The 18,709-nt window shown below is 35.3% G+C and overlaps 2 protein-coding genes across 2 annotated transcripts; both read right to left on the minus strand.

The window, feature by feature from the left end:
- Window positions 1-3,567: 3,567 nt before the first annotated feature.
- On the minus strand, window positions 3,568-9,752 carry LOC147282209 (E3 ubiquitin-protein ligase RHF2A-like). Its single transcript, XM_086246709.1, has 9 exons — window positions 9,523-9,752; window positions 8,217-8,357; window positions 8,039-8,085; window positions 5,684-5,746; window positions 5,499-5,604; window positions 4,926-5,308; window positions 4,709-4,816; window positions 4,206-4,575; window positions 3,568-4,035 (listed from the first exon to the last, which is right to left on the minus strand). The coding sequence occupies exons 1-8, from the start codon at window positions 9,526-9,528 to the stop codon at window positions 4,260-4,262; spliced, it is 1,170 nt and encodes a 389-aa protein (XP_086102835.1). The 5' UTR covers window positions 9,529-9,752; the 3' UTR covers window positions 3,568-4,035; window positions 4,206-4,259.
- Window positions 9,753-16,470: 6,718 nt separating this feature from the next.
- Window positions 16,471-18,310, minus strand: LOC147282210 (uncharacterized). The gene has a single exon (XM_086247863.1). It carries the CDS (start codon window positions 17,633-17,635, stop codon window positions 17,081-17,083), a length of 555 nt encoding a protein of 184 aa, XP_086103989.1. The 5' UTR covers window positions 17,636-18,310; the 3' UTR covers window positions 16,471-17,080.
- Window positions 18,311-18,709: the final 399 nt, after the last annotated feature.

The raw sequence follows: 18,709 nt of genomic DNA on the forward strand, positions 1-18,709 counted from the left end.
TTGCACTTGCTTTTACTATCTTCAATCCTAATCGTTAATTAAAAGTACCATGGACCAAGTCTGAGGCTTTGTGAGGCTTGGATTGAAGGGTCCCTATTCCTATGGCAGATTGCTGTACTTTTTAGCAATTGGTGAACATGCTGTTCTGTTTTCTGAAAACACTTTGATTCTTTGTTTCAGGGTTTGGGCTGTCTGCTGTGTGTGGTTACAGGCTGTTTTGATCTTTGTTCATCATTATGGTCTACCCACTTATCTCCTGATGAAATAAAATCCTTCATTAAAAGAAAAAAGAAAAAAAAGATGAACAGATATACATGGTATTGAAAAAGGGCAATTAGACCACTCCAAAGCAAATCAAAGGCTTTCTTGTTCCATATAAAATGTGGGTTCTTTTTCAATTTTGGTAACTCAACTTTGGATTTTGTCCCAACTAGGTACTTAAACTATTATTTGTCATAATTTTATACCTAAACTTTTATTTAGTCTCAAATTCCCAATTTATATAAGGTGATTTTTTTAAAAAAATACATCAAAATTAGGGGCATTTAAATCAACATATGATTGTGCATAAACCAAATTAACCCTAGATATAAAACATGTGTAACACACATGACCAAATTTTGTTAGTATTTTTTAACAAATGTCACATTGTATACCAATTTGGGACAAAATAAAAGTTTTGGTATAAAATTGGAACAAATAACAGTTTAGGTACCTAGTTGGAACAAGCCCCAAATTTTAGGTACCAAAATTGAAAAAAAAACCCTAAAATGTGAAGAAATCTAAACTTTGACCAAACATCATTTGGGCTATGGCTCAGACCACTCAAGGCTTCTTAAGCTCAATTTATAAAAAATAAAAAAATTGTAGGTTTTACTCATAAACTCATATAAAAGATATATTTATTTTTTAGCTACAATAAGTGGTTTAAAACTAAATTTTTTTCCTAATGCCGTATGTAACCTTCAGAGAGTTACACTTTATTTAGTTATATTGCAGTATGTAAAGAGTTACACTTTATTTTGTTATGATGCAGAACGTAACTCTTGTAAAGTTACACTTATTAATTTCGTAGAATTACACTTAATTTGTTGAATGATGTAGTATTATTTTAATGTTTAAGCATTTATTTAGGTTTTATGACTTCGTATTTAGGGTTTTAGGGCTTTAGCTATAAATTCTAAAGACTATATATACCATAAACTCTAATCTCTCAAAAGAATTCAAAAATTAATTTAACTAAAACTTGGGTATGCTTGAGTTTGAATAATATTGAATGTTCCATACTTTTTTTTAACTGTGGCTTAGAGATATTTTTTGTGGCTTAAAAGTAAATAGATTAGAAGTTTGGATTTATGATTAAAAAAAGTTGTATGTTATGGCTTATTAATAAAGAACTCAAAAAAAAAAAAAAAAGACTCCTCAAACCCAATTTCCCAAGATCAAAGAGTAAAATTTATGTTTCGAAGAAATTTTCGATGAAAATTTCGACGGAATTTTCGCGGAAATTTCGATTAAAATTTCGATTTTGACAAAATTAGACAAAAATGATGAAAATTACTATCAAAATACGGAAATTTTTGAAGAAATTTGACTGTATGCTTATTTAACATATTATCTACTATATTGATAAAAAACATTGAAGAAATCAAATTATATAGTAAGTTTTATGTGATATAAGATGAATATAATGCGCGCTGGAAGTAAATATTATTAAAAAAATAAGTCACTAATTAATAATTATATAAATAATACCTCAAATGGGCCATAATAGCAATACCACTCAGTCTCCAAAGTTTTATATGCAAAATAAAAGCCGATACCAAAATATTATAATTTATAACATGGATACACTCATACACTTAATTTTGATTCATATACTCACTGCATGTATGATGTATATGAGTACATCATGTATCATTGGTAATTGTTAGTTTGTTACACACTTACACATATATTATATATATAGACATATATAATTGAGTACTGAGTTATTGACATCAGAATAGAATATAAAGAGGTATATAATTAATAAGTATAATTGTATAAACAATTCTTGGCAAAAAAAAAAGTAGAAACAATCAAACAATTAAAAATGTGTTCTTATATTGAATGATCACCTTGTTGTATAAAGTGACACTCGAGACCTCATTAAGTGGTCCATGTTGTTTGTGTTTTCGGTGGATTACCAGTAAAGCAGTAATTACTAACTAGTAAGTATATTATTATTAATAGTATATATTAATATACTAATATACATAATACATTTGGATGGTGGTAGTGGGTGACTTATTACTGACTAGCAAGTGGAGGTTATTTTGTTATTTATTACCCAAAAACCTACAGTTACAAATTCTTAACGCACTTAGTAGTATAAGGGTTATCTGTATTTGATTATTTGGCTGTAGACTTGCAGCCTAGCTTGTAGGGCAAGGGGGTCACGATGGGGGAGGAGGCAAGGGGTCACGCCAGAGGCAGCTGGGTGCGCGCAGGTTCTGCTACAGGGGGAGAAGATAGAGAGAGAGAGAGAGAGAGAGAGAGAGAGAGAGAGAGAGAGAGAGAGAGAGAGAGATGACAGAGAACTAGAAAAGAGAGAGAAAGGTGTTACGCAGGGGGAGAAAACAGAGGAGAGAGAGAGAGAGAGATGAAAATGGGGCTGGGCAGATGCAGATCTGAGTGTATAGTCGCCAAATTTCGTTGACAGTTTACAAAAATGAACGTGAGGCTGCTTCGAAATTTCACCGAAAAGTTAATGAAAATTAACGAATATAGTATAAAATTTTGAGACCCCCAAAAAATGAAAATTTTGCTGAAATTTTCAAAATTTCACTCCTTGCCCAAGATAGAGGTAGAATTTAATATAAGACATTAATAAGAAAATGCTAATGTTGAAATTTCTACAAAAATACTAATCTAAAGGACTTAATTTTAGGGACAATGTATTTAAGTGCTAGAGTTTACTTCAATGTTTATGAATTTCATCCATTGTGTTCAAGGGCTGGATATATTGTCCATTAAATTAATTCCCTTACCCATTTGGTTCACAGATTTGGAGTTTGGGATATGAGATTTCATTTTTATGTTTTGGAAAACACATTCGTGGGAATGTATTACATTTTACATGGATATGAAATACTTATGAGGGGGAGGGGGGGGGGGGGGGGGGTGGGTTTGCTATTTCCCTTGAGCTGATTGTACACCTAAATTAATAATAGTAACAGTCCCTATCTTTACCAAAATAAAAAACTTTGAAAAAAAAAAGAAGACTGAAAACTAAAGGGCCGTTGGAGCTGTAATTGTCACGCAAAGCGAAATCCTGTCAAAGAAGCTTTATTTTTTTTTCTCCCTATAAATGCAATATATTATAGTATAATATAAGGAAATAAGGAAAGAAGTTAATCACAATTCAATTGGGCAACTTAAAAAGACATTTTTGGTACCTTACTAAAGGGTTGGGTATATTATAGTGTTATTTAGAGAGAGCAAAGATTGTTGATAATATTTTTGTTCCATCCAAAATATTTAATGGCAAATGGCTGTTACTGAAATTTCAGTGCCCAATTGTAGTTGATCAATGTATAATGGCATATTGCTCTGCAGATTATTTACCATTTACCAGGAGGTATACTTCTAAAGGCTTCCCTTAGTTTTAACACTTCTCCATAGTGACCCAAAATATCAGTGCCAAGACCAGACCATCCAGACAAAAAAGCACTACATATTGGGTTTAAGAGAAATTCTCCCATAAGGATGAGAATGGTGAGTGTACATAAGCATGAGAAATGAAAATTCTCTCATAATCGAATGACACCTTTCTCATGCTTATAAGAGAATTTTTCTTGGGTTTATATATAAACCGAATTTACGTACAGAAGAATACCCATTTATAAATGTCTCTGTCCAGATGGAAGCTCTTCTCTATAGACTTCCCCTTCTTTATTTGAATTCAGACCACAATCACCATGACTTTTCACAAACACGAATTCTTGAACTCTGGCCTCGAAAGCAAAGCATCTCATCCTCAGCATGCCATGTCTGGAGAAAAGGTAGCAGCATTAAAATCCAAACTAAACTCAGATAACTTGAGTCAATAAGAAATGTGTAAAAATAAGTGGTAGAATCAAGTTTCAAATATGCTGGCATTGGCGATGGAGTGGTTTAGTAGACACCAGAATAATAAAATTGAAACCAGCGTCATTACTCACCTTAAATTATGAAATGCTGAGGATAGATGCATTGCTGAAACAATTCATAGCATATCAATTTGAAGCAGAACCTGCAGCACAAGTAGTAGCAGGCCTATTGTTGTCACTCAAAGAGTTTTCTCCATGAATCTCTGCACTGTTCTGGTCATTCTGCTCGACAGCAGAACCATCTGCCGTATGATTCACTGCAGAAGCCTGGCTGGCTCTACTATTATCTCTGGTCTCAAGCCGCTCCATCATACGAGATACACTGGCAATTCCAGCATGGACTTCTCTACGAACTTCAGAACTGAGTTCCGACATAGAAGTGCTACGGGAGAACAGCCTCTCCTTCCATCCTCTTGTACTCTTTGAAAATGACTCCTTGTATCTTGTGTACAACAATTGAAAATGGTAAAAGAGCAAATCTATAGGTACGCGTGCACAAACACACAAACACACAAACATATCAAACTCGTCACATGATGTCCAAAATAGAAGAGTGGTCACTTCATGTATCATACCTCATTGACATGGAATTAAATTTAGATTTCAGAGACTCGGAAAGAGAGTGAAGTTCTGATGGTCCTGCTCTGTCCTGATTCGGTTGTGAGGAATGACTAGTAGAGCTCCTACAAGCAGATACTAAATAGTCATACAAATACCTAGCATAGAAATGCATACAAGAAAACTGATCAACACCATAACATAAATGCAACAGCATAAGAAAATGATGACTACCGGTGACTAGAGGAAATTCCTCGACGATTTCTTTGCATGAGTGTAGACCCAGATGCTGAGGAAGAAATGCCATCGGTATGAACAGAAGGGAATTGTGCACTTGGGCGTGATGATTCATTTCCACCTGATGTAAGTGGGGAAGATGGACTTGCAGCAGTTATTTCAGCTGGTTCACTGTCCCCTCCAGAGGCAGAACCAGAACCAAAAGGAGGTGCACTAGGATGAATGGGATACACTGAGAAATGTGGATGACCACGAGCAGATGACCGGATCCTATGGCTTTCCCTTCTACCAGCATGGTGGGCCCTTCCCATTGAAGCTGCAGCTGCCAGGTGCTGGATTATACGCTCTTCAAGTTCAGCATCATTAGTACCCACAGGTAACTGCATTCCATTGCATAAACACATTAAAATATCATAATGGCAAAACCTAAAAAATGGTAACTTTTAATTTCTTCACTTCTTTGTTTGTGGAGAGCCAAAATCGGAAAACAGCACCTAATGTTCTAAAGAACCAAACAAATTATTCCAAAAATAAATAAAATAAATAAAAGAAGAAAGATAGATGATGGACATGTTGGAATTCAAAACCGCCAAGGGTGGGATGTTGAAATAGAGTTGCATTTCTTGAAGTAACCCTAAAACTCCTCTCCCGTACTACTGCATCAAGCAGTTCTTGACTGCCACAAATATGCATTTCAGTCAACTCCAGGTAAGTAGTTACAACACAAGTCAAAATAAATAATGACAAAAATGAACCTGGATGGATCCTTCAAGCTAATGGCTTGCCAACACATAGGACACTGAGAGCTTCTCTGGCACCTACATATATAACTTTGTGTTAGATTTTAAGATTGTTGTACCTTTCTCCAACAATACTTTACACTGAAACACTTTTATAATTTATAAAATTATTGAATAGTTATTGGTGAATTAAAAATGGGCCAATAAAAGTCAATAAAAAGTTTAAAAATGGAAATTTCGTATTGACCTATTTGTAATATTGAAACTTTTTATTGACTTTTCTGTAATTTTCTAATTAAAAATTCCTTGTAAACGGCCTGTTGGGGGGGGGGGGGGGGAAGATGGAGTACCAAAATTATAGAAAGCTGTAAATAAGAGTCAATAACAAGACATTTTCATAAAGCGAAGAAAGACTGCAGATCAGCCAAGAAAGACTATGTCATGTGTGTGGAGCTAGAATAACAAAAGTAATAAAAATCAATAACACAGACATTTTCACAAAGCCAAGATAGACTATGTCATGTGAATAAAAAGGAAAATTATATATGGATCTCTGATAAGGAGATGAATCCAACAATACTAACATCTTCATTAAGTCATAGTTGAGCTCACATTTGCAGGGAAGTGGAACTATGCATGGAAGGAAATTTTACGAGCTAAGTCATTGACACCATTTAATAAAGATCGGTGTTATTGCCACCCTCCATTCCTATTTCCCCACCCACCTAATTTCCCACCCTCAACCAAATTGTAGAAAAATATTAATCTACTCTTCCCACCCTCATTGTTCTCATAATACCCCTTCTCCTCCACCTTCCCCTAATCCTAACCCTGATGGCAATCAGACCCACCTTAAAGTTCATAAGCAGACTAAGAGGAGGGTGACTAAACAGCCCAATACCTTGATCTGGTGGGATCATGATACAGCAGGCCCAAGTTGGAGTTATGTTAATACACAACCCAAAAAAAGAATAATGCTGCAGGAGATTTTCTCAAAAGAATAGATAAATGTTCATGGGGGTTTTAAAAGGAGTCTCATAAGTCTAGAGGTCATTAATGCTTGGATATCGGCTGTCTTCTTGAATATCCAAGAAGTCATTAAAGCTGATATTAAAGTTATGTATTCTAGAAAGTTTAGGGAGTCTAAGAGTCATGATTTTACATCTATATAAGTCATGTAAGTCTGTCATTTGGGGGTGATGAACAGTACTCCGAAATTACTTAGCTCTTGTGAGCGATTCCTAGTTACTATCGGAGGGTTCCAGCAATCAAATTTCATCTAAATTTACTTTATTTCTTATCCTTCCCATATTGTTCTACATAAAACCCTAATCTTAATCTTCACTAAGTAATGATGGTGGCACCCATGGCAGCCACCATTAACACTTCCCATGGTAGTGCAGCACACTAAAACAGGATTGTACTGCGTGGTGCAAAACAAGGGATGGCAAAACAATCATGGATTCGGGTGCCCTACCCGAACGGGGCGGATATGGGGGGGAAAATTCGAGTACGGGGATGGATTTGGAGATTTTTTATACCCGATCAGGAATGAGGCGGGGATGGTTTGCAATCCCCTGACCCCGAAATCCTCCCCCCCCCCCCCCCCCCGGCGGAATTATATATATATATTTTATAATATTATTTTGAATTTATGGATTTATATGATGTATTTGAGATTTGGACTATTTTGGATTTATAAACTAGTTTTGGACTATCGTTTCTTTTTGGTCAAATATGGATTTTTTTATTTTTAGCTATATTATATGCTATTAAGGTAAAATTTATTTGTAAAAAATAAAAAATAAATTTATTTAACTAATGGGGCAGCAATTGCAGATTGGGGGCAGGTATGGGGATCCCATTCCCCACGGGGGTGGATACGGGGAATCCCCAAATTGAAACATCCAGGGATTGGTAAAAACAAATTTGGGTATGGGTATGGGGGTGGGGGTGGCCTACCCATCCCCACCCCGCCCTGTTGTCATTCCTATGCGAATCTCTGGCCTCCCATGAAGGCCAGTGACACACTCACTTCCTGTGAAGGTCAGAAAAACACTAGTTCCCATGGGCTGGGAGGCCAGTCAACCAAACACTAGCCTCACCATAGGCCAATGTTGCTGGTAATGTTGTACTTAAATTTTTTTTTTTCCTAGTATTCTCCTTTGTTGTAACTTAAGGGAAAATTTGCAGTAAGAAAATGGTGGCAACAGCACCACTCTTAATTTATGAACAATTGGCTTAATCAAATGACACAATTTTTCCATTTTTTCTGAAAAAATGTAAGTGTATATCAAAGATCAATGACAACAATAACTGACATTAAAAATAAAGATCGATTAAACACTTTAAAATTAATATAATTTATACCATTCAAGGATGCACTGGAGGTGAAACTCATGCTTGCAAGTAGTCACCTGAAATGCAAGACACAGAATGGAATTGAAGGCACGTCTATGTAAGATAAACACATGAATACAATGCAAAAGATTCTCATGTGTGAGGAGGGAGCAAGAAAAAGGGGGGAATGTATAATTTGACAAACTACCACTGAAGGATCACTTTCACAAAAATCCTCAAGGCATATGCTGCAGGCCTCACCGCAGGCATCTTGTATTCCCCCTTCCACAAATGCAGCAGCTGATGTCAAATGACTTTCAGCCTTCTTTGCCTCCGCCATATCTGGAACCTTTTGACACACAAAACCTAATTTCAACATTGACCAGTAGAGTACAGGGTTCATGAAATGCAACATAATTAAACCCCAAAGTGAGTAAGCATCCATTCTCAAAGAGTTGACCAATCTCAGTCCTAAATTGAGAAGTAAAATCCAACAAAATTACAAATTTGCAGCTGTACGCTAAATTTACAAGTTCTCATGAGCAGCCAAAATTATAACCCCAGCTCAATGAACCTTAACCTAGCAACTGAGGCTGGCATGTGAATCTCTCAAGTCATATGTCAATGAACTGCATCCCCATAATTTTTTGGAAATAAGTTCTTTGTCTACCACTATAACCACTTCTTTATGGCCTTCCTCTAGTTCTAATATGTCAAAAACTACCCATCCAAAAGAGTAATCAAGAAAAAAGTAACATTCCATTATATTGATAAAGTATATTCTCTGAAACCTGAATAGAGAAGTTCACAAACAATATTATCAGCATAATGAATGCAGATCACTTATTTTTCAAATAAACTAAACTGATGTAGGTGAGAAATTATAAGTTTTAGAGAACTCCAACTGTTTCATGCAGGGTGCAGAATTCAAAGAGCTAAACCATATCTTTTATGGCTCTACCAGAGATGAATGATAGCTCTGGGATGCCCTGCGCCAATGCAATGCCAAGAGAGAAGAGAATCATTACAAATTGCCTGTAGCCATTTCAAAAATAAACAACCTCTAATATATCCACGCTGTATTTTAGTAGGTGGATCATCCACTATTATAAATTAAAACAAGCTTTTAGCTTTGTGCTAACCAGCAGAAATTTGGAATTTTAGATCAAAACCATGAATATTATCGACGAAAATTGGACAAAATCATTTTGTAAATCCGGAAATAGTTTCATATTAAAAATGGTTTACACTGCATAGCATTTTACATAAAATACACACATATATTCATTCATCCATCCATTCTCATATACATACAATCATACATATATTCATTCATCTATCCATTCTCATATATAAACAATGCTTAAAGCCTTAAATACATGGAACCCAGATGACAAGATGACCTTAATAACCAAAAGAAAAACCCACACAGAAGAAACAACCGAATTTCAATCTCAACAGAGAAAAAGAATTAAACTTTAATCAAATCCCGGATAAAAGATTTATGGGTTTACCTCCATTAAGGGGATTGCAAATTGCAGTTAAGAAATCCAGAGAAAGACTCTGAATTTCCCAACCAGAGAACCCCCACTAAAGATTCATAGCAGCAAGCCGGCAAATGAAATGAACATCCCAGAATTCAGCGGTGCATATTGATCAATGGTTAAAAAGAGAAGAGAAGAGGAGAGAGGGAAGAGAATGAGAATGAGGAGGAAGAAAGAATATTACACGTCCACCTTTACCTTTAATTATGGGTATGTCGTTGGTTTTGTTTTTTGTTTTTTTTTATTTTTATACACAGTATCTAAACTTTGATTATTGTTTTAATGTGGTATTTAAATTTTTATTTATCTCAATTGAGTATCTAAACTTTTATTTTGTGTTTAATAAATACCCATGTGAATTTTTATTAAAATTGTTAACAAAAGTTAAGGGCAATATGGTCACTTCAAAAAATTTATATTTTAATTATAATTTTTTGTTTTTTTTTATTGTTGTGTTTTTTTTTATAATTTTAAACATATAAAGAAAATAATTAAAATATACTTTGACTATATTGCCCCTAACTTTTGTTGATAATTTTAACAGAAATTCATTTTGGTACCTATTAGACACAAAATAAAGTTTAGGTATTTAGTTTGGACAAATAAAAATTTAAGTACCACATTAAGACAAGAGTCAAAGTTTAGGTACTAAATATGAAATAAAACTTTTTCTTTTAGCAAATTGCACAAGGTATCTCAAGTTTACACAATTTTTCACTTGAGCATCTCAATAAAAAAAAGTTACATAGATATATCTTAACTACCATTTTTTGACACTTAGGTATCTCCGTCAACTTTTCTGTTCAGGAAGCTGTTAAGCGTCGACGTGATACTCTGACATGACTAAAAAAATGTTACGTGGACAAAAAAATAATAAAAAATGAAATAAAAAAAATTAAAATCCTAAATAATTAAATAAAAAAACAAAAAAGAAAAAAAGAAAAAGAACCAAGCCCCTTTTTCCCGTAGCCACCCACCCCGCCGCCGACCCACCCAACCACCCACCCCCTCTCTCTCCCTGCCCCTCTCCTCTCTCTCTAACTCACACACTTTCTCTCTCCCCCGAAACCCCAGCCAACCCCAGACTCGAGCCCTTTTTCCTCCGCCTCCTCCCCCTCTCCGGCCACCAGCTCCATCTCTCTCTTTCTGTCACTCTCTCACTTTGTTTCTCTCTCTCTGATCTGAATGAGGAGGGTGGAGCTCGGGGCGGGGTGGGGAGGGGCTGGGTTGCATTTTTCGGTGGTGATGGTTGGGGTTGGCGGTGGGGTGGCTGGGTCGAAGAGAGAGAGAGAGAGAGAGAGAGAGAGAGAGAGAGAGAGAGAGAGAGAGAGAGAGAGAAAGAAAGGGTGGCTGGGTTGGTCAGCGACAGGGTAGGTGGCTGGGAGGCAGAGGAGGGAGGGAGGGGGTTGGTCGGGGCTGGGGCTGAGGGGAAAGGTGGCTGCATGAGGGAGGGGTTGGTTAGGTTATTTTTTCTTTTTTTTGTTTTTTTATTTAATTATTTAGTTTTTTAATTCTTTTATTTTTTAAATAATTATTTCATTTTTTTAAGTTTATTTTATTATTTTTTTGTCCACGTGGCATTATTTTTAAGTCATGTCAAATTGCGTCGTCGATACTTAACGATTTTTTGGACAAAAAAGTTGACAAAGGTACCTGAATGTCACAAAATGATAGTTGAGTTTCCTCTTAGCAACTTTTTTTTTTGTTAAGATACTTAGTTGAAATAATGTGTATATGTTTTTTTTTTGTCCACCGTTGGTTTTGGTTTATTATTTGCTGTGTTTCATATAATGTTTAATTATATGTTTCCACCGTAACATATTTTTTCTTTTTTGGGGATGATGTACCTTATTCAGATCACTATAACATATTCATTTTTAACTATATGCAAAATATAAGTTTATGAACAATTTTCTAAAAATGCAGAATTTTTTTTTCTGTCTGTGTGTGTGTGTGTTCCATTTCCCACTTTTGGGTTTTTGCTTTATTTGTTTTTGTCTTTTGTGTTTTGGAAAGCAAACCACCCCTACAACCCACGACATCACAGAACAGACAGGGAAGGCCTCTGTTGAGTTCACAGTTCACATCACACCCTTCGAAAATCTTATCATAGTGATCTAAAGTTCTAAACTAATATATATATATATATATATATATATTAAGAAAAACTACACAATTCTTATATTTTTATAGCTATTTTGTCTTTTATATTAATATTCAGTAGCATTATTCAATATAGTACTCTATCTGTTAGATTTTTTCCATTTTAATAATTGTGGTAATCCCAAATATTGATTTTATATTAATACAAGGGAGATTTAAACTTATTTATTCTGTTATGCTCTTTTTCTATGAGATGGACACAGAAGATAATATGGTTTATCCAATATAAGATTGTTATGGTATATACTGTAGTAACAAATTAAGAAAGCAATTAAATTTGGATTTTTTTACTGTTCTTATGTAGTTATTTCTGAGTGACCGATTGCTGTTAATGTCCTTTCTTTTAAGAAAAATGTTATTTATCTCAACTTTTGTTCATAATTTTTTTTTTTTTCAATCTATATGACACTTGTATATACATTACTTCATTACGTTAATAAGATGATAATATAAGTTATGAATACAAAATTAAAGAAAGGTAGTTTAACTAAATAGCATTGTCCATTTTTTACCAACTATATACTTTGAGTAATTATTTTTAATCATTTTTTTGAATTTTGGGTATATTTGTATATTTTTTGGAAAATTTTGGGTTATTCATGTTTTCTTTTGTGATTTTAACTACTGCATTTTTACATTTGTTTAATCATGGTGAATAGCTAACACTTATATTTTGGGAACTCCCAACATATCATGATATCTTTTTATACCATTGTGTGTGATCATATAGTCTTTTTTTGTTAATCAAATGTCATATAAACACATACTAAAATTACACGAATTCCATGTTAATTTCTCTCATTGTAAATAGACCAAGTTTAACTCAAGGATCATCTAAATAATCTGAAAACAAAATGTCAAAATGAATATTTGATAGTTGGTTGGTATGAATAATGCTTCTTTGTCATGCTGTAGTTCAGTAGTTGTATCATCTATTTTAGAACTACATGTTGTAAGATGTAGTTGAAGGGCATGACCCGATGCAGAAAAAGCACTCTCATGGGCAGCTTTCTATGTTTTGAGCATCTTACAACTTGTCCAGTTGCACTTACTAGCAATACTTTTGAGTCACACATGCAGAATAGTCCTCGTCTCTACCTCCATATGCATGACCCCAATTAGCAGCCTCATCAAAGAGGACTTTGAAATTTTATTGAACATGAATATTCTAGATAATCAAAATGGGCCAATAACTAAACTAATGACCTTTTGGCATGCATTCATCTCTTCTAGAGAGTTTTTCCCATAAAAAGAGGTGGGCCAACAACTATTGACCTTTTGGCATGCATTCATCTCTACTAGAGAGTTTTTCCATAAAAAATAAGAACAATGTTAGAGATTTTAATTTATGTTAAATTTGAATATCAAATTATGTGTTAGTGTATGTGTTAGTATATATACTATTTATTATAAATAAATAAATAAATCTATAATGAACCCTTACATAGATCTATAAGACAATGCCACAAATTTGGGATCCCTAAGAGCACAAAATAAACAAAAGATGAGAGAGTTTTACATTCCAAAATCGTGTGGCACTACTTCTTATAAAGCGCTTACGCTCAATAGTGATTTTGCTTGAAGCTCTTCTACTCATAAATACATACAAATATTTGCTTGGAAGTGCTTCATGCAAAAGCACTTGAAAGTAAAGCACTTGAAAGTGCTTCTTTATCAAAAAACTACTTAAAAGGGTTTTTATAACCTATGAGTATTTTTATTTATTTATACAAAATCCAATCAAAATTTAAGCACTTTTAGCAGTTCTAAAAACAGTACAAAACGAGAGTTAAAATAAAATAACAAGTTCAAACATTTTCTCATATCCTGCATATTCCAGCGTTTCTCAAAAAATTCTAGAAGAGACTCTTAATTTGGGTGACCTCAAGTTAGCCTATCAGCATAGTTAGTCAATTTGCGTATTATATGTGTACTTACGTATTTTTCAAAAAACTTTTATTTTTTCATATTTTTCAATCCAAACATATAATACACGTATTATTCAATTATACACATATCAATTCCATATTAAACACGTATTATTAATATATTATCACGTATTATTCACGTTTTTTTGACAAAATAAATTATATCCGAATTTTTCACTGTTCTTTTAGAGAAAATATTCCATATAATAGACGTACATATTTTTCCGTCTCGTATATTAGTATATTACTAACTATGCTTATCAATTAGCAACAATAAAAATTTAAAAGAAAAGGGCAAGTATGAAGTATATTGTGTTAATTATACAATGCGTTATCAAAACCAAAGCCCATATACAAGTAGACAGTCAAAGGGAACCAAATTTCTAACAAAACCCCACCAAATTAATGAGCTTGTTTATGGTAGTTGACCATTCTTAATTATACGAGTCTATGACCATTCTTATCCTAATCGAATTGACATCGGTTGGAACGGATCTCAACCCACTCGAATGTATTCAGAAAAGGCCTCTGTATGGCGCTATGGCCGGCTAAGCCTATGCATTTGAAAAACATAAATAATGAAAGGGTTTCAGCTCACAGAGAGAACCTCTGCAAGTTTGGTCTTTTGAATTTGCCGTGGGATGAAGCCAAATGATTAGAGAGATGGATTATCTTATATATAAGAAGACTAGTGTTTAAAAGTTGGGGACAACTTTGCCAGCTGCAAAAACGTTTTATTTCTGGTCCATTAATTATTTCAGGAAAATCATGTACAAAAAGAAAGAAAATGAAGTAAATCATTTTAGAAGTTGATTTGAAGTAACGGCTCCCATCTCAATCTTCAATTTGGCTTCAGAATATTCCAATTAGAAAAGGAACAAGGGCTTCATTTATTCACAAACAAGTTGGCCACACATATAATTATTGGCACTTGAATTTCCTGCATTATCATATGAGCCATTTCCCCACCCAAACAACATTTTCTATTTGGTATGCACCAAAAGTTGATTTGTGTACTTTTTTACACCAGTAAATAAGATGGAAGTAAAAGGGACAGGGTATGAGCCTATGAGGGCAGGCAAAGGGTACCCTTATTTTATAGGACAAAGACAAAGTAGGGGTCCCAATTCCAGTGGGGGCTTAACTGGGGAACAAAAGGGACAGTTTACACGCCCACAAGCAGTAGCACAGTGATTCCAGTTCAGATCTGAACCATCACCTGAGTTAACAAAGTGGAGAGAATGGATAGTGACCCTTTAGTGAACAAGAACAAGACTGATGAAGAGAGAGTAAAGGGCAGATCAGAAGGGCCTTTGATTCTTCTTTCAAAGTTTGAATGAATACAAAACAACTCTGCTTTTGGCTTCCCTCCATTCAACCACAAATAAAGTAGAAAAGTAAAAGTAAAAGTTTTAGATTTCTTAAAAAAACTGGTAACCCGTGATTTGTTTGGCTCCAAAAAAAAAGGGTAATCTTTTGACATCGACCAGTTCACGAGTCACTGTTTGGGTCTGTTGAATGTTGATGTCTCTCACTCTCACTCACCACGTAACTTACAGTTAACAATTCTCACCCAGCCCCCAATGAGTCAAAGCTCCTGATAAAGACTTTATAATTATTAACCAGTTTGCCTCAACTATATATAATCAAATGGTATGGGACGAATAGTAAACTCAAATTTTTTCGTTTACCTATGCATAAAATTTTGTGACCTTATACAGTTATACTTAACGGTAGCTAGAGTGTGACATTAGAATATTATTTCGTTGCTAAACAAAATAATGACTTTATTATTGTATTCATCTGAAGTTTCTTTTGTTAGTGTTAGAGAGAGTGACTTAAATTAGTGTCATATTTATCATTTCATGTTGGTTTTATAAAGTATACAGAAAATTAACTTGCACATACTAATGTCAAGATTTTTTGGAAAAACACCATACATGCATGTTCATGTTGACAACTTAACTGATATGTATGGATTTGCATGATCAAACTCAATTACCCGTTTTTCTCACAACAGTGTGTGTATCCAAAGTTGATGCGAAAATCCTATACGAATAAAGAAGTAAGTGGTGGGGTTTTTCTTCTGATCAGAGAAATTATGATTTATTAATGTGCGAGTGTGAATTTGACCAAAATCGTATCAAAAGGTGAAACAACATATGATTCTGACAAAACATAGAGAGAGGTCAGAGGTGGGTGTTACTTTAAACCATGATATAGCAAAGAAAGCTTATATGGCCCTACCAGGATCCTAAACCTAGGAACCCAATGCTGCATTATGGGTTTTCTTTTTCTTTTTTTTGGTCGAGCATTATGGGTTACTATCATGGATCTAGATCCAAATCTAGATCCTCGACTATCATTACCTACTATGATGGAAGCAATCGAGGTCTCGAGTTCAAATCTTTTTCATCTTCTGAAATATCATTCGATGAAACGAAAATGATTTCGGTGTTTTTACCTCCTTCAGGCTGAAAATGATTAATCCATAAGAAAAACAAATTGCAGGTTACAAACTCAGCTTCAGGCTCTGTCCATAGTTGGGGTCAACATATATCTGTATTCCAAATCTGATTTTCCACAATAAGACAATCTTGTTTACTTCAACTTAATAATATCACTAACCATTTTCAAAACATGCACGCTTCTCCCTCAAATGTTATCACCTTGCCCCATAACAAACACAATCCACCTTGCCCCTTAACAAACACCAAAGGTCAGCAAAAACGGCAGCGTAGCCATAAATGAATTCAGCCGATTTGGGATCCTCTCCTTGTCTTGACAACTTTAATTCTCAATCTAGCTCCTCTATTAGAAATTTAGGATAACCCTAGAATTTATAATACACGGTTTAGCGTCAAAACCCATATATTTACTAGGATAATAAGAGGATTACATTATTTATATTGTCATTCTGATGAGACAATTAGAACATATATGATATATGATCTAGAAAATATGTGAAAATCCATGAAAGAGGCCGGCAAAGAATTTCCATTGATCTCTGAAACCTTCAACTCCTCTTCTTTAATGTGTAACAAGACACAGCCCCAAAAGTCAAACGCCATGACAAGGATTACATACAACTCTCAACTCTCTATTATTTATACCAATATGCAGACTTTGCATGCCCAGAAGAGTTTCATACCCAATTAATTAAGCACCAATTCACATCACCCTGAAAACCCATACCCACATGCCCTATATCATGATTTTAAAAACAAATATAATAATGTAAAAAAAAAATTAGAAAAATAAAACAAGCCCAAATCAAAAACACCCACCCAGCCAATAATATTAATCAGATGATATCACTGATCAAAAGAAAAGAAAGATTCCAAGTGAGAATGAATTGATGCAAACCAAACCAAACCCAAATCACAGTTTTCAACTTTTGGGGTTGGGGTATAATTGGGATTTAACAGTAATTTTTGTTATACACCGGTGAGGGCCTTGGAGGGTTCTCTCTGTGAAGGGCTTCTCCAAAACCCAGTGCTGTAAAAGCGGTCCCACATTTCCTTCTCAAGCCTCACCACCTCCTGGTCAGACGACATGTCGTCTTCGTAGTCGACATCCACCAACTTGTGGTGCAACGACGACGACGACATCATCTCCGGGATGGTCTCGAACACGGGGTGGAAATTAAACTCGGCGCCGTCGCAGCCGCACGAGGAGTACTTACAGTGGCGGAGCTGCAGCTGCTGCTGCTGATGCTGATGCTGCTGCAGCAGCCCCTTCTTCTTCAGCAGCCTCTGCCGGTGACGCTTCTTCAAAACCCGCCGGCAGAGCCCGGCCGGCACCTTGTAGATGACGAGCACGAGCAGGTTTACGAGCCCGCACGGGCAGCAGCAGGCCACGGCGGCGCACTCGGCGGTGGTGCCGCCGGCCACCTCCGCAAACCGTGCGCTGCTGGTCGACACCTGGCTCTTCAGCAGCGGCTGCCGGCGCAGCGACGAGGGCTGCGGTAGGAACAGCTGCCTCGACGTCATGGTTCAAACGAAATGTGGATGAATGAAAAATGGTGGTGGGTTTTGTTTGCCTCGACGGAAAATGTAACGTTTCTCGGGAAATGGGTTCCAATTTCTGGTTGAACCTGGTTGCGGTTCCTTTCTGCCAAAGCTCCAGAAATTGATGAACCCAGTTTCCAAAAAACGTTTAGGAATCTCAAAATATGTTCTTCCTCAATTTGTTTTGAATTGTGGGTTCCAAGAAATCGGAATCAGAAACGAAAATGGGTCAGGATCCAGAGCAAGGAGGAAGAAGATGAATCAGAGAGGGAATTCAATCCTTGCCCAGGGATCCTCAGAGACCCTTGGGACATAAAAAGGGTCACACAAAAAGTGGGGTGTCCTCCATGGAAGAGAAAAAGAGGTGGTGACTGTGAAAATGGATTTGGGCTCTTGTAAGAGTGAGGTCACAGCAAAGGGTATGTGTGGAAGTGCAGGTGATATAGGGGAGGGTCGAAAATGGGTGGGGGTGAGGAAATTGTGGTGCTTTGGGCGATTTTGATGATGGTTTGATACTTGGGGGGTTCTAATTGCGTTTGCTTTGTTTGATTCAGTTGGTGTGGGGGGGTTGTTTGCTTTATTTGGGATCCTATAAAAATGGGAAGATGGGTAGGAATTAGTAAGATATTGATAGGATTAGTGAGAGAGAGAGAGAGAGAGAGAGAGAGAGAGAGAGAGAGATGAGAATCAGTCAGAAGCAATCAAGTAGAGAGAGGAGGATGTAGGGATATCTTTTGTATGTGATTGAGTATGTAGGATTTTTCTTAATATAATGTTCTAGTTTGTAACAAGATTTTGTTATTATATATTATGATACCAGGACTTTTCAAATGTGGTAAACTTCATTTTAAACTATAATGAAGTAGCACTTGTTATACTTGCTCTATATTGTAATTCAATAATAGGAATTATTTATTTTCTAAGTCTTTATTTAAGAATTGTAAAAAATTTAATAAATTCAAATCGTTAAGATATGCAATTGTGATTAAATAAATAGATGAATATAATGACTATCATAAATATTGAAAATGATAATCATTTAATCAAATTGTTAAA

This window comes from Dryas octopetala, chromosome 6 (genome assembly GCF_963921425.1).
Source record: "Dryas octopetala chromosome 6, drDryOcto1.1, whole genome shotgun sequence".
In the NCBI taxonomy this organism is placed as follows: domain Eukaryota; kingdom Viridiplantae; phylum Streptophyta; class Magnoliopsida; order Rosales; family Rosaceae; genus Dryas; species Dryas octopetala.

Bases quoted from the DNA above. Each gene is read 5' to 3' on its own strand.
- LOC147282209 (XM_086246709.1), bottom strand. The intron at 5,309-5,498 runs GTCCATCATCTA...AATGGAATGCAG, and splicing joins GCGGTTTTGAATTCCAACAT to TTACCTGTGGGTACTAATGA. The intron at 4,817-4,925 runs GTAGTCATCATT...ATCTGCTTGTAG, and splicing joins GGAATTTCCTCTAGTCACCG to GAGCTCTACTAGTCATTCCT.
- LOC147282210 (XM_086247863.1), bottom strand. From the start codon at position 17,635: ATGACGTCGAGGCAGCTGTTCCTACCGCAGCCCTCGTCGCTGCGCCGG.